This window comes from Streptopelia decaocto, assembly GCF_964273445.1.
Source record: "Streptopelia decaocto genome assembly, chromosome: Z".
In the NCBI taxonomy this organism is placed as follows: Eukaryota; Metazoa; Chordata; class Aves; order Columbiformes; family Columbidae; genus Streptopelia; species Streptopelia decaocto.
The window spans coordinates 67,018,411-67,035,158 of NC_138657.1; the positions used below are offsets into that span (position 1 = coordinate 67,018,411).

Sequence of the window (16,748 nt, forward strand, 5' to 3'; positions counted from 1 at the left end):
ATATTACTTTCATGCTATCTTCTCTTTTGATCCAACAGTTCCCTCTGGTATTAGTGAGAAAATCCTAACAGACAAGCTCCGGATAAAACACACCAAGTTAAGCTGTCGTAATACCCCTAATTCCTGTTTTCTTCCACTGCAACTGCAGAGATTCCTCTGGACTTTTCTCCTTGCAGATCTCAATGCTAAATTCAATGCTCTCTTTGCCCAGCTCTGAATTGACCCTGTCATGCTAGAAATTGCTCTGACTTTGCAATTTGAAATGCACTTCCATGGAAATAGTAAGAATCAGAATGATTATAAATGTTGCATACGATCAACCAGTGCACAGCTCTGTACAATATGTTAGGATTAATTAAATTTCAAAGCAAAAACATATATTTCACTAAAGCTTTAAATCGCCCATGCAGTCATCTACATTAATCATCTCATTTCATACCAAAACCATTCATTTTAGCTACATGGTTTATTGCCTGAATGTTAATTTATTCTCTGCCCAGTCCTGCTTCTGACTCAAAGCAGAGTCCGTGAATATCACTGACTTTTAGTGCTGAATTAAACCAAAAAGCCTGAAGTATATACACCTACATCAATACATTAATAACAGATGCCTCCAACTCAGCAAATCAAAGCATGTGACACTAAGAACCAATTAATAAAACTGTGCTTCTAGAGAAGGTGTCTGTACAATGTTAAAGCTAACGATTGGTTATTCATTCGGTGCTTTATCAGCCATTAACTCTCCTTACTGTAACTATATTCCAGCACTGTGCTAGCTTATTTCCTCATAAATGGGAGGATTTTTGAATTTTATTTTATTTTTTTATTTTGGGGAGTGGGGGAATAAAACTCAAAAACCAAAACCAAAGACCTTCCATTACTTTCAAAAAAAGACATTGACTAACATCATCAGGAGTACATCACCAAAATCAATAACAGTCTGAAACTCACACGCATCTCCCCAAGTGCCAGAGACCTGGTCTATCTCACCTAGCACAGAACAGTAAAGTGAAAAAGGAAATTCCCTTTGCTAATGGTCCCACATCTTCTTTCTGATTTCCCATTTAGAGTCAGTGAAATATATTAACTAATCCAATGTCATAATGAAGAATAATGGATCAGAATAATCCTCTGTATGGTGTCAATACACCTGCAGGTGTATGCAGATGCTAAACAGGCTTTTTAATTATGTATTCACAATAGTGCCAGGAGGCACTGTTATAATGTCTAAATGGAAAATTGTTTAGATTACTGTATCTATCAGTTCATGATCTCTGTTTAGCAAGACTTGCTAGTGGCAACTTCAGAACCAACCTTGAAAATCACCCTGAGTTCTAGCAGATTAGGAAAATATTTACGCTTGTCCATCACATGTTTATCCTAAGAAAGCTTACTTGTTAAAAGAAGCTAGAATAACTTGTCATATGTCATGTGTCATCAAAAACTCTTGGTTTTGTTTCCACTAGCTCGAACCAAGACTGGTAGATGTCAGATAAAAGGGTCATTGGTTTAAGAGAACTAAGGAACAACATTTTACAGTTAGTGGTAGGAAAGAAGAATAGTTTATTCTCTTGCCCATCAAGAAGTCTGAGTAGTAAGTAGAATTGGCCTGGATGTAAAATCTTAGATTCTGCAATGAAAAAAATTATGAACAGAACTTTCCTAAATCGCTTACAGTTCCAGTCACATAGTAAATCTGTGATTAATTCCCTCCAGACTCCTGTGGCCTGTTAGTTTGTTGTAGTATGTGAAACTGCAAAGGCTTACATTTATATCATCCCATCCTACCAAGACTTCCCATTCTGTAGAGGGCTGACTAAGTATTGAAAAATGGGTAGGACTAAATGAAAAATAAACTTTTATGAATGTTGGTAAATATCACTGTCCTGGACAAAGTGCTGGCTGTCACTATAGCTGTTAAACAAGTTTTTGCATAAATAATTTGAAAATGTTATTTATGTCTTAGTCTTGTATCTATTCTTGCAGTAACTCAATATCATTCCTTCATTTAAGTATTTATACTTGTATAATATTGTCACTTTGATTCTGCATCAGATATGATAGTAGTGATATTCCATACATTTGAAACAATACCAAATGGATACTTCAAACAAGGGAACCAGGTGTGTACAGTGGGAATAGATGTACCCATCACAGGGAAAGGAGTACATCCACAGTAAAATGCAGCCACCGTAGATTAAAAAATTGTGTTCTGTACTTTTCAGCACTACCATTCCCATAAACAAGTCAAATATCTGGAATAAGTAACTATTTCAAAACATATCTATCACAATATACAGTTTGACTCCAATTCCTAGAAATACTGATAGTATTAAAAAAGTCAAACCTTGAAAGGTTCTAAAATCCTTGATTGATTAAATCCATGGATAAAATGCATAGGAAGAAATTTACTCAGCTGTGACAAAGAGTCATTAAATTGTGTTTTTTCCACGTCTTAATGAAGTTCATTAACATGATTTCAATACTCATTTCTCCGTGAAAATATTTCTTCTTCTTGCCCATGAGCTCATACATCCTCTCTTTCATTTCATAGCTCAACTTTTGATGCAAGATGCAAAATTCAGAGCTACAAATACATCAATAATGAAGATCAACAATTCTATAAATGAAATCTTGCAGATCACAACTGCATTGCAAAATTAGTCAAACAAGGACTTAGTGGAGAGTGCATTATCATATTTAAAATGTTTGGTTTGGTTAAAAAATTAGTTTGACACATTGATTTAAGAAGTGATAAATCATCAGCCAGAGATCCCATGGCAGTTGAGAGAGGGAGGAAAAAGTAGAGGTGACAGCCAAATTAAATGTGTAAAATCATTGTGGCCCTCAGGCTTTTCCCTTGGGAGGCATTTCCTTCTTTTGGCCACTTTTGTAAGACTGTAAATTAAATCATTGATCTGTGATGGGATACGCAGAGCCAGAAAATCAGCTGCAGTGCGTAAAAAAGCAGCCCAGTGATTTTTAACTGCTCGAGACACAATCAATCTTTGAGATAGAGTTTTGAAGATAACTGCAAACCCATAATGATTTCACTTATTTTTATGTGCAAATAAATGTTACAGGCATATTGCACATGGCAGTAATGCATGTTTGTAACTGGTTAAATGTACAAGCATCTTACTGACTACACACGCAATCCTCACAAGTACATGTTATCCCTGTTGCAGGCTGTACTCCTCGAATTCAGCTGAAGGCTGCATTGCTTAAACATTGAAGAAATGTTACATCCTGGCAACAAATGTCTTGCTCACAAAGTGTCCATACATACAGTGATTGATCTCTGATATTCCAAGGTACACACATGTAGTTGTGTCCATTTAACTAATAAATTAAAAAATAAATACAGTAATATAGAAGTATTGTTTTACTTAATAGAGCTCTCAAAAGATGAGCTGGTTAAAACAGGATTTGGCTGTACTGAAAATGCGTACGAGCACCAAGACTCTCAGTTACGAACTGCAAGACAGCCATCTCATGTTGGTGTGGATTGAATGTGTTACTCGGGTCGAAACTACATGACTGAAACTGGGTATTGAGCCAGCAAAACATTATCTTTAACCCCAGGCTAAATGGTGAATTTCTTAAAACAAAGAGTGAACATATAATTTAATGTTGTCTGATAGCTTGTAGTCCTCAGTAAAGCTGCATGCAGGAACAGCGTGAAAGAGGAAAAACATTTGACACGGTGCTATTGAGCTCCCTGTTAGCACCAGCTTCAACAAGGTGGTTTGGGTACAACATCATCCTCAGAAAAGAAAGGCAGCTGTGAGCCTCTTAAATACTGGCTTATAATGGGAGCTTGCAACAGGGCAGAGGACTGAACACACTGCATTTCACTGATGGTTCCAATCTGTGCTCCCAGTTCCTATCTTGTGACAAGCTCATGATATTCTGTGTGATACGAGCTTAGTCCAACTCATAACAGACAAAAATTACACGCATACTCTCTCCACTATCCCTTTTTTTCCCCTTGTAAAAGAAAAACATACATAACCATCTCCACTGGTCCACATAATGTAGCTGCTTAGAACAGATAAGGATCTGCCTCTTAATTTTTCTCCCTCAAATAATTGTGTTTGGAAGGCAAGCAGAGAAAGCACTGCAATAGGAGTACTTTAATAATGTCATTGTAAGGGAACTGAACTGTGCCAAAGGTGAACAGCATGCATGATGGCATTTATATTTCTGGCATATCCTTCTAAAGAAATAAGACATTAATCCTACAGGCCAGTTTTCACCTTTATCTGGAATATTTAGTGCACATTTCAATGACTGCAGCTCTTTTTCTAGATCTTTCTACCACTGCTAAAGATTTATTACTACTAATAACTGTAAGTGCAATGGACTTTCTCTGTTATTTCAATGAGATTCCTCACACTTAAAGGACTGCTATACTTTCAGTAAGTATTCTTAACCTAGATGCATTTCTTGTGAATACTGTGATTTTCAAACCCATATATAAGGACCTAGCATTTTGACATCTGTGCTCTCTTCAATAACATTTACACCATGGCCAAGAGCCCACACTAAAAGAAATTAGTTCTGAACTTCTTTCGCTATTCCTGAAGCCTAAAATAATTTTTAAAAAAAGAACTTCAGTGTGCTGTCTGTAATAAAAATATGGATCTTCCCTTGGAAGTTTCAGTTCTATGGAAGCACAACTACTAGCTGCAGATAACAGTAAAATATAGAGTAACAAAACCTGCTTTTCCTTTATTTTAGATCAATTGTGATCTATTATGTCACCACAAGTCTGGTACCCTGCTAATAACTGGAATATATCCAGCAGACTCTAATTTTCTCGTACTGTATTCTATGTGGTAACATGCCATAAATCTCACCTGTATCTAATGACTTACAATCATATTTAACAATGGAATAGAGCAATGCCATATATACATGCCTACTTACAGCAGCAGGAAGGAATTTACTCACTGCCATGTGAGGATCGTTTTGTGACAATCTACAAAAATTCAGGAATTTTGAAATTATTCCTTAAAATTCAGGACTAAAATTTACAAGTAAAGAGGTGTCAAATATATGGTTTACTGTTCTTGTCTTCTATATGATAGTATGTGGAAGAACCGTGGTGTCAAAACTAAGTATTACTGGAATTGACTAGAGACAACCATAATGCTTGAAGCAGATTTTTTTGGAAGAAAATCTTACATGTCTGAATTCTAAGAAGAAATGCAAACCAGAAAATCGGCTACTCAGTATTACACTTCCATGGTTTTCAGTCACTGAATTTTGGACTTGTCCCTGAGGACAGAATTTCAGTGAAGTCATAAGTGTAACATAACCTAACATAAACAAGGCTGGTTAAAAACAGTTTTAACGAAATCACAAATAGGAGTAATATTAATTGATCATTAAGATCAATACATTTATTTTTCATGGCCTTTTTTCAAGCTTTAGAAGTACTATTATTTACAACCGGCAAAAAGAATTCATGATAAAATGTTTATTTAACCAACAATTAGCAAAGATAAAATCCTTAGCTTGAGTATTAAATCATAGTTCTCAAAAAAGATTAGCAATTCCAAGAAAGCTCCTCCTCCCCTCCAAATCATGATGTCTCTAGGTATCTGGCCTCCACAGAGAATTTATAGCTACTTAATAGGTGGGAAAACAAAGAAATATCACAAGTACTGAATATGAAAGAAAACTGAACATAAATTTTTGCTTAAGTTACTTCTAATGTGAACTTCCAAAATGAGGGAAATCTCTTTAAAATGGAAGTTGCTTAAGCAATAAATTACATGAAGAAAACTTATCCAAATGTGCAAAGGAGAAACCACAGTATGAGAACAACAATTTAATTCCAGATTTGTCCACATATTTATGCCTCTAAGGATGTGTGGCATGTGTCTAGTGATGTAGTGAGGTGCCGAGACACATTAGAGAATCACAACTAGGCATGCAGATGCCTGAATATTTACAAAATGGTCCTCTCAGACTCAGGTCCTGTAGTCCTTTATTCACTGACATTTTGTCACATGCTGCCAGATTTCTGCCAGATCCAAAGAAAATACATACAGTCTCAGGAAAAAAAAAAAACAAATAACTCAAGCCATTTGATCTTGCCCAAGCAAATATACACCCTAATTTGAGTTAAAACCAGCAAGTCTGTGTACAACCCGTAAGTTCAGGTTTAGTCAAGTGTAACACCTGCAACACCTCTTTTAGTTACAGCAAACAAGGTGGAAGTGTTATGTATGTATAGGCAGCCATTTTTAAATTTGTGGACTCAGAAAAATTTGGATTGGGAGGCACCTTTGGAGACCTTTAGTCTGAATTCCTGCTAAAAGCAGAGTTACCTTCAGAGCTAGATCACATTGCTCCTGGCCTTTTACAGTCAACTTTTGAAAACCTCCAAAAGATCCCAATTCCTCTGTACAATGTCTCCTTCTGGTTTCCAACCTCATCCTGAACTTTCTTAGTTATACCAGAACTTCCCTTGTTACAACTTCTGACCACTTGCACTCCTCTGAGAAAAAGTTTACTCCACCTTTTCTGTAGCCCTCCTCAATTATGTCACCAAACAGTACAGGCAAATCCCCTCTTCGGTCTCCTTTCTCCAAGCTAAACAAGCCCAGTGCTTTTTGCTCCTTTTTATAGGCCATGTATTCCAGCCCTCCAATCACCTTGCCTGTCCTTTACTGGACTAGGGCTAATTTGTTAATCTCCTTGGCTGGTTCCACAACAGGACAGAGAATCCCAGATGTGGCCTCACTAGTGTAGACAAAGGAAAAGAGTCACCCTCCTCTACTTACTGGCCACTTTTGCCAATGCAGCCCTGAAAGCGGTAAGCTTTCTTTGCTGCAAAGCATTGCTGATCCAGGTTCTACTTGTTCCTTACTAGGAGCCCTGATCCTCTTCTGCAGAGCTGTTTGCTACCTGGCAGGTCAGTGCCTAGCCTGTACCGGTGATTTGAGTCATTCTGTCCCAAGGGAAGGACTTGCATTTGTTATTGATAAGATTCATGGAATGTGTTTGTTGTTGAATAAAAAGAGGTTGCAAAAGATCAGTGCAAAATCTGAATGAAATTAAGTAGGAAAGATCTGGCAAGCCAGTAGTTTTTAAACTATGGGGGGAAAAAGTTAGTAATCATCTGGTGTTCTTAGCAGTTTTTAAGCACTTTGCATCAACTACTGAGCCTCTGGGGAGCACTTCTTCCCATGGAAGAGCAAGGACTGTCTGGGTTGGAAGTATGCTGGGTTACATTTAGTAGGTTTTAAGAGAGAGCGGGTGTAGGAAGCATTGCATTAAACCAGCTAATATGTAAATTGGGAAATCAATGCAGAAGTGGTAGGCACATGCCTGTTGTCCCAGACTTCAGCCCCAGAGACATAGCTAATGTCTCTGATACTCTTCTTCATACAAATGTTATACAAAATGTGATTATTATATTCTGATAATATCAGAGAAAACTCTTACCTCAAGGCATTATTTGACACTAAACATGAGGTTTCAGAAAAACCTTTCATTTCCAAAGAAAGCTCTTTGTTGCTATTCATATTTACAATACCTGCTTACCAGTACAGTGATTTACCATGATACTTGAATCTATTAGATAGAAGAAACTGTCTGTATGGCTAATCAATAGGAGTATCTTTTAGATATAAGGATTATTGCTGGTTTTGTTACTGTACTACGAGGCCTTATGAAGGACTTGGATAATACACTGCTTAACAGAATAGTAACACAGAATAAGTAAAGACTATTCATGCTCACGAGATCATTCAGTCTAAACTTCATACAGCAAATGATCTAGGGACTCAGAACAGACCAGGAAGAACATGAGAAAGCAATGAGGAACCACTGTCCTCTGGAAAGGATGGCAGTCAGAGCATACAAGTGACTATCCAGTTGTCAGGTTTTGTTGGCATGAATGAACATAAAAAAAGGTTTAAAGAAGAAAATAATGTAATCTTGGGACCTTTTTGTATTCTTTTTCTAGTGCTAAGGTGATAAAGCACAAAAAAAGGATGGAGGTATCTGTGTGAGAAAAGTACCAACTGGGGCTATGAAGACTGGCATCATGTACCAGTCAAGCAGGAGTGAGCCTCTATCCACTGCTAGCAGTGATGACTGCAGTGCAGTTGTCAAGAAACTTGTACATGAAGGTGAGCCCTTACAGATGCCATGGGAGAACCAGTGAGGTCAGCAGCGACATGGCGTCCTGAACAAATATAGCTGGGAAAGGCTACTGTTGCCTAGCTTGGGGAAAAGATGTCCTGATTTCAGTTAAAACAAGACCAATTCTCTTTTTAGGGTATTTTCATTTCAGCTAAGTTCTTCTAATTAACTGCACTTCTCTGAAGTTGGCTGTGTGTTTTCCAGACACTGTTTACTTTGGAGCTGATAACGATAACAATGGTATGCAGAAGAGGCCCAGGTTTACTAATAAATTTTGTATATCCTGTAAGTGAGAGAGGTGTACTTGCAAGGAGGGGTGGACAGAACAGGTGACCAAAATTGACCAAGTAGGTATTCCATCCCATCCATGTCATATACAGTATAAAAGTAGGAGATCATGAGGGTCTCATGTTCTTGGTCCATGGCTGGCATCTGAAGAGGAGCCTGCCTGTCGTCCCTGCAATCCAAGGCCTGGTTCCAGACCGTGTATCCCTGAATCCAGTTCTAGTTTACTGCGGAGTCCAGCCCAGGACTTCTGGGTGCCTGCCTTGCAGCATCTGGGCCAGCTCCACCAGACAGTGCTGTGCTACCCCAGGAAATTCAAGACTGGTTTTGTATATTTTTCATTATTTACTCTGATTATTAGTAGTATTAGTAAAGCATTTTAAATTTTTCAACTTGTCCTTCTCCCTTTTCCTCTTATTACCTTTATTTAGTGAGGAGGGCAGGGGTTTAACCGAGAGTATCTGCCATGGTTTGTTATTGTCCTGTGATAAACAGTCACAAAGAATATTTCATGATTTCAGATGCAGAGATTCTAAGGAAAAAAAAGGCCATAATTTCAATTTTATAGGAAAAACGATCTATAAAATTGAAGAACAATCTGCATGCAAAGACTTAGAAACAAAGTTATGTAGAAAAGTTCACCCAAATCAGAGCCCAGAGAATTAACCTAAAATCAGTCCAATCTGAGCTGCATGTAAAACCAAAGGCACAAGATGGAGGCACGAGAAGAATTAAAACAACATTTTCAGGCCTGAGCCTACAGCCTGCCTCATGAAGGTAAAGTCATGTCTCAGCAGAGCCAGAACTCAAGAGGTTCTGCATCGATCCGTATGCTTACAGGGTCTGACAGGTACAGCCAGGTTGTACAGCAGGGAAAGGAGACCTTTCCCTCATGCTAAGTGACATGTCACTATAATCTTGGAAGAGCTTAAGGAAGTCAGCTTCCCTATATTTTATAAATCAGCTACTTGGAGATGAAGAAACATATTTTGTTACGTGACTCAGAAGGCAATGAGATAGTAGTTCATGATTCAGATCAGCACTTTTACCACGTAACTTTGTGGGCTCTGAAATGCTGCTGCTGACCAATGAACAATGATCCTAAGCTCATATAATGGTCAATAGGGAGAGAATTTGGAAAACTGACCTCGTGCAAGTAAATGGAAGAAAAATGCAATAGTGAGCTTCTATGAATATTGTCACATGCTTTTAATTATTTCATGTTCCCTAGTAAACTACCACAGCATGATGTATGAGAAAGTAGTTTCTACAACAGAGTCAATACATGCTTTCTCAATGACAAATTAACATGTTCTTAGTATGTTTCTTAACAGTCTAGAAAATTTCCTAGAAAATAAATATTATGTAGGTGTACCAGTTCCACCTTATAACTCCAAGCACTGGTCCCATGACTTCAGTATTCTAACAACATTAAAGCCCTCTGGATTATGGAATTATAAACATGAAAAAAAATTATGCGTGTCTGCAAGACCCCAGTTAGGATGTAATTATGATGTGAAATCACAATGGCAAAATAATTGAAATGCATGGCTGTGAGGGCTTAGTTATGATCATATAAAAATGCTTTCACTAGGCATTCACTGTCCTGATGATTATTTTGTATTACTGGAATTCAGGTTATGCTGTCTGCAAAGTCTGTATATCTACACTGATTATAAGCAATATTTTCATCAGTGTACTGACAGATTGTAGCCTACGATATATTTCTAATAGCAATGGGCAAGCAATATAGTTTTTGTGAAATTATTGATAAAACCATCATGTGTTTACAATGCCTTCAATACACACTTGGAAAGAAACTGCTTATCTCTGTTTTTTCCTAATTTTGCATATTAATCTTATAGCATAGAATTATTTGTTTGTTAATACCACAACATAGAGGCTAGTGATATATTATTACAAAAGGAAAATATAGGAATATTCATTACAACTTCTATATTTTAGGCATGAGAATAGATTGCTTGCACACCTGAGCCTTCCATTTATATTGGGTTGCTGCAAAAGGAATTGAGTTTTTTTGCATTGTTGAAATTTACCATTTAATATTGAAATACATTCTTAAATAAATGTGGTTATGTTATACATCATTATAATGAGCTTTTCTTGCTTCATATTTTTGTTACTGACTTTTACTTGCTGTTTATTTTATACCTATTATAGACTACGGAAATTATGTTGGACAAAAAGCAAATCCGAGTGATTTTCTTATTCAAGTTCAAAATTGGTCATAAAGCAGCAGAAACAACTCATAGCATCAACATGTATTTGGCCCGTGAACTGCTAACGAGCCTACAGTGCAGTGGTGGTGCAAGAAGTTTCTCAAAGGAGGCAAGAGCCTTGAAGATGAGGAATGTAGTGGCCAGCCATCAGAAGTTGACAATGACCAGTTGAGAGCAGTCATCACAACTGATCCTCTTACAACTATGTGAGAAATTGCTGAAGAACACAACATTGACTATTCTACAGCCATCATTCTATGGCCGTTTGGCATTTGAAGCTAATTGGGAAGGTGAAAAAGCTCGATAAATAGGTGCCTCATCAGCTGACTGAAAATCAAGAAAATAATTGCTTTGAAGTGTTGTCTTCTCTTATTCTATGCAATGACAATGAACAATTGTGGCATGTGACAAAAAGTGGATTTTATATGACAACCAGCCGCAAACAGTTCAGTGGTTGGACTGAGAAGAACCTCCAAAGCACTTCCCAAGCCAAACTTGCACCAAAAGCAGGTCATGGTCACTGTTTGGTGGTCTGCTGCCAGTCAGATTCACTACAGCTTTCTGAATCCCAGCAAAACCATTCCGTCTGAGAAGTCTGCTCAGCAAATTGATGAGATGCACCAAAAACTGCAATGCCTGCTGCTGGCATTGGCCAACAGAAAGGGCCTGGTTCTTCACAACAATGCCTGACCACGTGCCGCACAACCAGTACTTCAAAATTTGAATGAATTGGGCTTTTGCCTCCTCTGCCATGTTCACCTGGCCTCTTGCCAACTGACTACCACTTCTTCAAGCATCTTGACAACTTTTTGCAAGGAAAACACAAGATGCAAAAATCACTTGCCAAAGCTTTTCCTGAAGCATGGATTTTTATGCTACAGGAATAAACAAAATTGTTTCTTATTGGCAAAAAATGTGTTGACTGTAATGGTTCTTATTTTGATTAATAAAGATGTGTTTGAGCCTAGTTACAATGATTTAAAATTGATGGTCCAAAACTGCTATTACATTTGCACGAACCCATATGTATTCACTTACACATATATAACTATGAGGTATTTAAGAGAATCTGTACTGAGTTTTAGCTAAATATTAATGGAATCATTTCAGTATATTTCAAGACAGCATCATAAAAGTCTAGTGACAGGGAAATCCTCAAGCCTTTTCTTGATGTGAGTAAGACCGTAAAAACAGGCTTTTAATCCTCATATCCACCTGCTACTTTGGGGACAATACCCCCCACTCCCAATTCCACACACCTCCATAATGCTTACAGCAACTCTTGAAATTAAACACTATTGTTAGAAAATATTTGCCTCCAAATTTCAATTCTGTATAGCAGATGTAACAAAGAAAAAACATTACAGCCATGTTCTCCACACTTGTAACTTGACAACCAGAGAAGCAAGGAGGAACAATGTGTTCAGAATGTCTTAATTATTAAAAGATCCATTTCCCAGTTTAACATTTAATGTAAGTGGAAAGAATTGCATATGTGGATCAGCTAGCTACTCAATGTGTAAGCCTTGTTCTTTACCTTAACCTCGTATGAACTATTTGCAGAGAGATTTGGTGGCTGCTTTTATATTATTATCATCCTGGAGAACAAAAACAACTTTGAACATCCAGTTTGTTGCGAGGGCGCATGTGGTAAAACAAACAGGGTTGTCAGTGATTAAAAAATGAAGTTGAGATCGACTTTTTTTTTTTGTTCCAGCAACAAAGAAGACTTAAAAAAATTGATTAGTAGAGTTTAAAGATGTCCATAACTGCAAAATACTGGCTAACAAAAACACATTAAAAGTAAAATCACATTTATAAAATGTATTCTGTGTTGCTATCTGGACTGACACAGTAACATTAATTGAGAGATACCTTTTTGGCTTGTTTTGGATTCTCTTCTTTCTCTCTACTCTTTGAATTATTTACAGAGCTCCAAAATGGCTATAAATAGACGTGTTTATGCACCTTCTTTCGGTAAGAAGTAGATCTGAAAACTCACAAGTCCAAGCACTACAAATATAATGTTCGTAAATTTGTGTAAACAAGTTGTACCAAACAGATTATTTCATGCAGCCTCTTTAAACATAAAAATAATTTAAATAATTTAAATTTTTTTTTAGAAGTTTAATCACTGCACTATACAAATAGGCAGAGTAGTTCATCTCTAAGAACAAATGATCAAAAGGCAAGGCATACCGCATAAGACCAGCCGTCTGAGAACTCAGCTCCTGTTTTCAGTTATGATCCTCTGACACAGGGGGATGCATAGAGATTTGAATGAGGGTAACTACAATCCACTCAACAAAACCTGCAGAGCCGAACTGCTAGTATCGATATGTCAGGAATCCTACCTGACATGGGCTTAGTGGCCTGCTGAGAAAGCTTCTGTATTATTTAAATAACACACATAGCTTTGTGCTATTTAAAATTCTGAATCTAATTTTCATGTGGTTGATACCTTAGGATCCTTCTAAATGGCAGTGAGCAAAGAAATAAAGATCAGGAAATGGAGGTAAAGTTAAAATGAGACCGTTGCAGCAGAACCATGCACTGTATAGAACAAACAGTACGTCTGCTAGAAGACAAAGGTTCCTAAATATTTTATAATAAGCCCTTCTTTACTGTAATAGCTCAGGTCCTTCAGGCCCAAGCCCGTTGTTCATACACATATACTCAATTTTCTCCCATATCCCAAGCTCCCATATGTCTCCTCTTCCTTTGAGAACCATTTCTACAACCTTTCTCCACAGCCCCGCCCCATGAGAGCCTTGCTTTGTTCACTGTACCCTGACATACCAAGGGAGGACAAGCACAGACCTGCTTGCACACCAAGTCACAAAGGGCTGGCTCAGCCTGTCTGTTTGCCACACTGCAGAGGGAAGAGGCAACAGGATGAGATACCACCCATCCCCATTAGCTGAACGGACACAAAAGACATACCCTGAGCACATCTTTGGCCATTTGTCCTGCTGACTCGTGTCCCTCACAACTCAAAATAAACATTTTACATTTTGGAAAGCCAGAGAACAGTTGTTGGGATAAAAGGAGTAAAGGATAAAAGGAATAAAAGAAAAAAAGGAGGGAAAAGGCTAGACAGCATTTTCCCTGGATTTCCTGCATTTCACAGATTGTATTCCACCTCACCCTTGGGAAGGCTCCCATGCCATATGACAATATTGCTGGACAGTTTTGTCATCCAGTCTTTATTACATGTGTATAAACCTAGCAAAACACCAACACTCCACCTATGATTTGGTTTGGCTTGGTTTGTTTTTTTAAATTAGTTCATCTTGGTGTCTACTCTTGTATGTGAGAATAAAATGTATGTCTCTGTTCTGAGAGTTTTACTCTGCACTCTTCTGCTTTAGTGATTAATTTATACTTACTGACTGAAAAAAGACAACAGTTATCTAAAAAATAAAATTACAATATTCATTAAATTCATATTACCTGTTAATGCACTTTGTGCCTTGCTTATTTATCTTTAATATAAACATATTTTTATATGAAAATTGGTGTCGACAAATACTTTTTAGGCATACTGTAAGCAACACTTGTAATAACACAAAGACAGAGCAGAGGCTTTACTTACCAAGCCATCCTGATCCAGAATTGGGAATACACATGTCTGTTTCAGCACTGGGCAACACAAATCCAACTACAAAAACTTCAACTCCATCAGCCATTAGAGCCATTCCCAACACAAAGAAGAGGGCCCACTGGAAGCGACCATGGCCACATTCTTGTATTATCAGTTCATATTGCTGTGCTAGCTCTTCTTCATCAGCTTTTCTCTCTGTTTCCAGTTCATGACGATCTTTATATTCATCACGTATAGGCTGACCTAAGGCCACCATGCCATCCTTGCCCTGCCCCATGTTGGGGATTCCCTGATATTCTCCTTCATAAATTTCATCATCTTCATCATGCCCTTCAGTTGCTTCACTTGATCCTTCATCATCATTAGCTTCTACACCATAATTTCCTCCTTGGACATAGTAATCATCATCATCTTCCTCATCCTGGAATCGGTTGTAGGACCTCTGTGTGTAGCCATCCTGAGCTTTGTCAACAGCTTTATTAACTTTTTTCACTGCTTGCCTCTTCACCTCTTTGGCAATATCTTTTGCCCCTTTCATTAATGAAGTCCTGTCTTTGTATGTTTCCTCCATCTTGTATCAAAGAAGGATTCCTGTTAGGCTGCAGAGGGACTTGCTGAATACCGTTTACAATATCTGTTGCGCGTTGGACGTCAATAGAAAAAAGACAAGTACACGCGAAGCTCTAATATTCAACCTGCAAAATATGAAAGAAAAACAAGTTTATACTTCGTTCTTTCTTATTTGCTTCTTCACACTGATATGATTGATATGATATGATATGATATGATATGATATGATATGATATGATATGATATGATATGATACGATATGATAACAATCTTCATCTAGGCACTGGACACCACAGTTCAGGGCTTCAAATACACAAACTTGGATTTTCTTGAGAGACACAAATACACCAGATTACCAGGAAAATACCGTGAAGAGAAATCTAATATCTCTATTGTTTTTCACAATGAAATTTCTTACACTCTAGTCTTGCAATTAATACCAAATTTTATTCTGAAAAAAAACAAGCAGTCCCACGCACTGTGCATTTTATTGACTGTGTCTCCAGTGTCCTTCCTCATTTCAGCTCACTGTAATGCAATGAAAGACTACAAATATTAGCTTCTCTCTCAATGAGTTTACCATTAAATATATGTCCCGTGTCCAGCCTCCCACATACATAAATTTTGCAGGGAGCAACTGTGTATCAGCTAATTCACCCTAGGGTGTGTTGGTCCAGCATGAGTTTACACCAATCTGGCTGCATGAAAGCACGAAGATGTTTCATCCCAGTCTTCCTGCTCCCCTGCTGTACCTTTCCATCTCTTCCTTTATGTGGCCCCAGGATCACAAATGCTGACACAATGAGTCAAGAACAGCTTGCTTGTTTGATTGAAGACTAACCATTCTCTTTTATGGGCAGCTTTCAGGCATATGAGCAAGCTAATTTGCTCATCATACATCTGCACAATCACTAGGGGTAGTAGAAAGAAATGGCAGCGGTGTGCAAGCAGAGGGAAAGAAGAAAAGCAGGAACCTTCTTTGGCAACAATCCATAGTTAGACAGCTGAAATCAATTACAAAATTGCACCATTACTCATGTGTCTAAAGTTAAGAGAGGGTGAATCTGGACACTGCAACAGGACTGCAGAAGCCTCACCTCTGGAAGAAAACAGACTAAAATTTCTGTAGCTGTGCTTCCAAGAAAACACTGCCTGCTTCTAGATTGGGGAAAAGGTTATTTTTAACCATGATCATTTTAATGATCTATTTTCCAGCATAACCTCAGAAAAAGCTGTGGTAGCACAGCTAAGGAGGCAGTGAGATGTAATGCAGGAGTAAGAATAAATGGCTGGAAATTTCTGAAGCAAATCCTATTCCCCTTGCTAAACTATTATGAATTGTCCACCAAGCTCCATGGAAGAAGACCTGGGCAGTGCTTTGAGAAGCTGTCCTTCACTTATTCAGTTGTGAACACTGTCCCCAGAACTCCATTCCAGACATCAATTTTAAGACTGATAATGTTTTGAGGGACAGAAAGAATTACAAACTGGATCAGAGAAACAAAGGACATGATGTACTTCTGATAAAAGAAAACCTACTCTCAAATCATACAGGCATGCAGGCAATACAGCTTAAGAATCTAAAAGATAATTCCCCAGCTTTTTTTTTATCATGACTATAGAAATTTACCCATAGTAGAAAATGTCTTTATTTTAGTCTGAATGTTTCTTAAAGAAACCAGATATGATGGAACTATTCAACTATTCAATGCAAACTGAAGCATTTACTGGAAGAGAAATGCAGACTTAAAAGACCCATGATGTAATATTTATGACTGAAAACTGTAGCCTGATTTTAGGTACGCGGTGATCCTTCTAAGTAGGTCATCCTGGTGAATCTTTTATGCTAAGGCAGTTTCTCTAATTACAGCTTTTCAGTTTTCAAG

At 37.7% G+C, this 16,748-nt stretch overlaps 1 protein-coding gene across 1 annotated transcript in view; it reads right to left on the reverse strand.

Annotated features, from left to right (window-relative positions):
• The window catches only part of SV2C (synaptic vesicle glycoprotein 2C), a gene marked incomplete at both ends in the record, with an annotated part of 79,751 nt that extends 64,888 nt beyond the window's left edge, over positions 1-14,863 (reverse strand). The window contains one exon of the mRNA XM_082074722.1: positions 14,280-14,863. Within this exon, the coding sequence (XP_081930848.1) occupies positions 14,280-14,863 (584 nt within the window). The remainder of the gene's footprint in view (positions 1-14,279) is intronic.
• Positions 14,864-16,748: the final 1,885 nt, after the last annotated feature.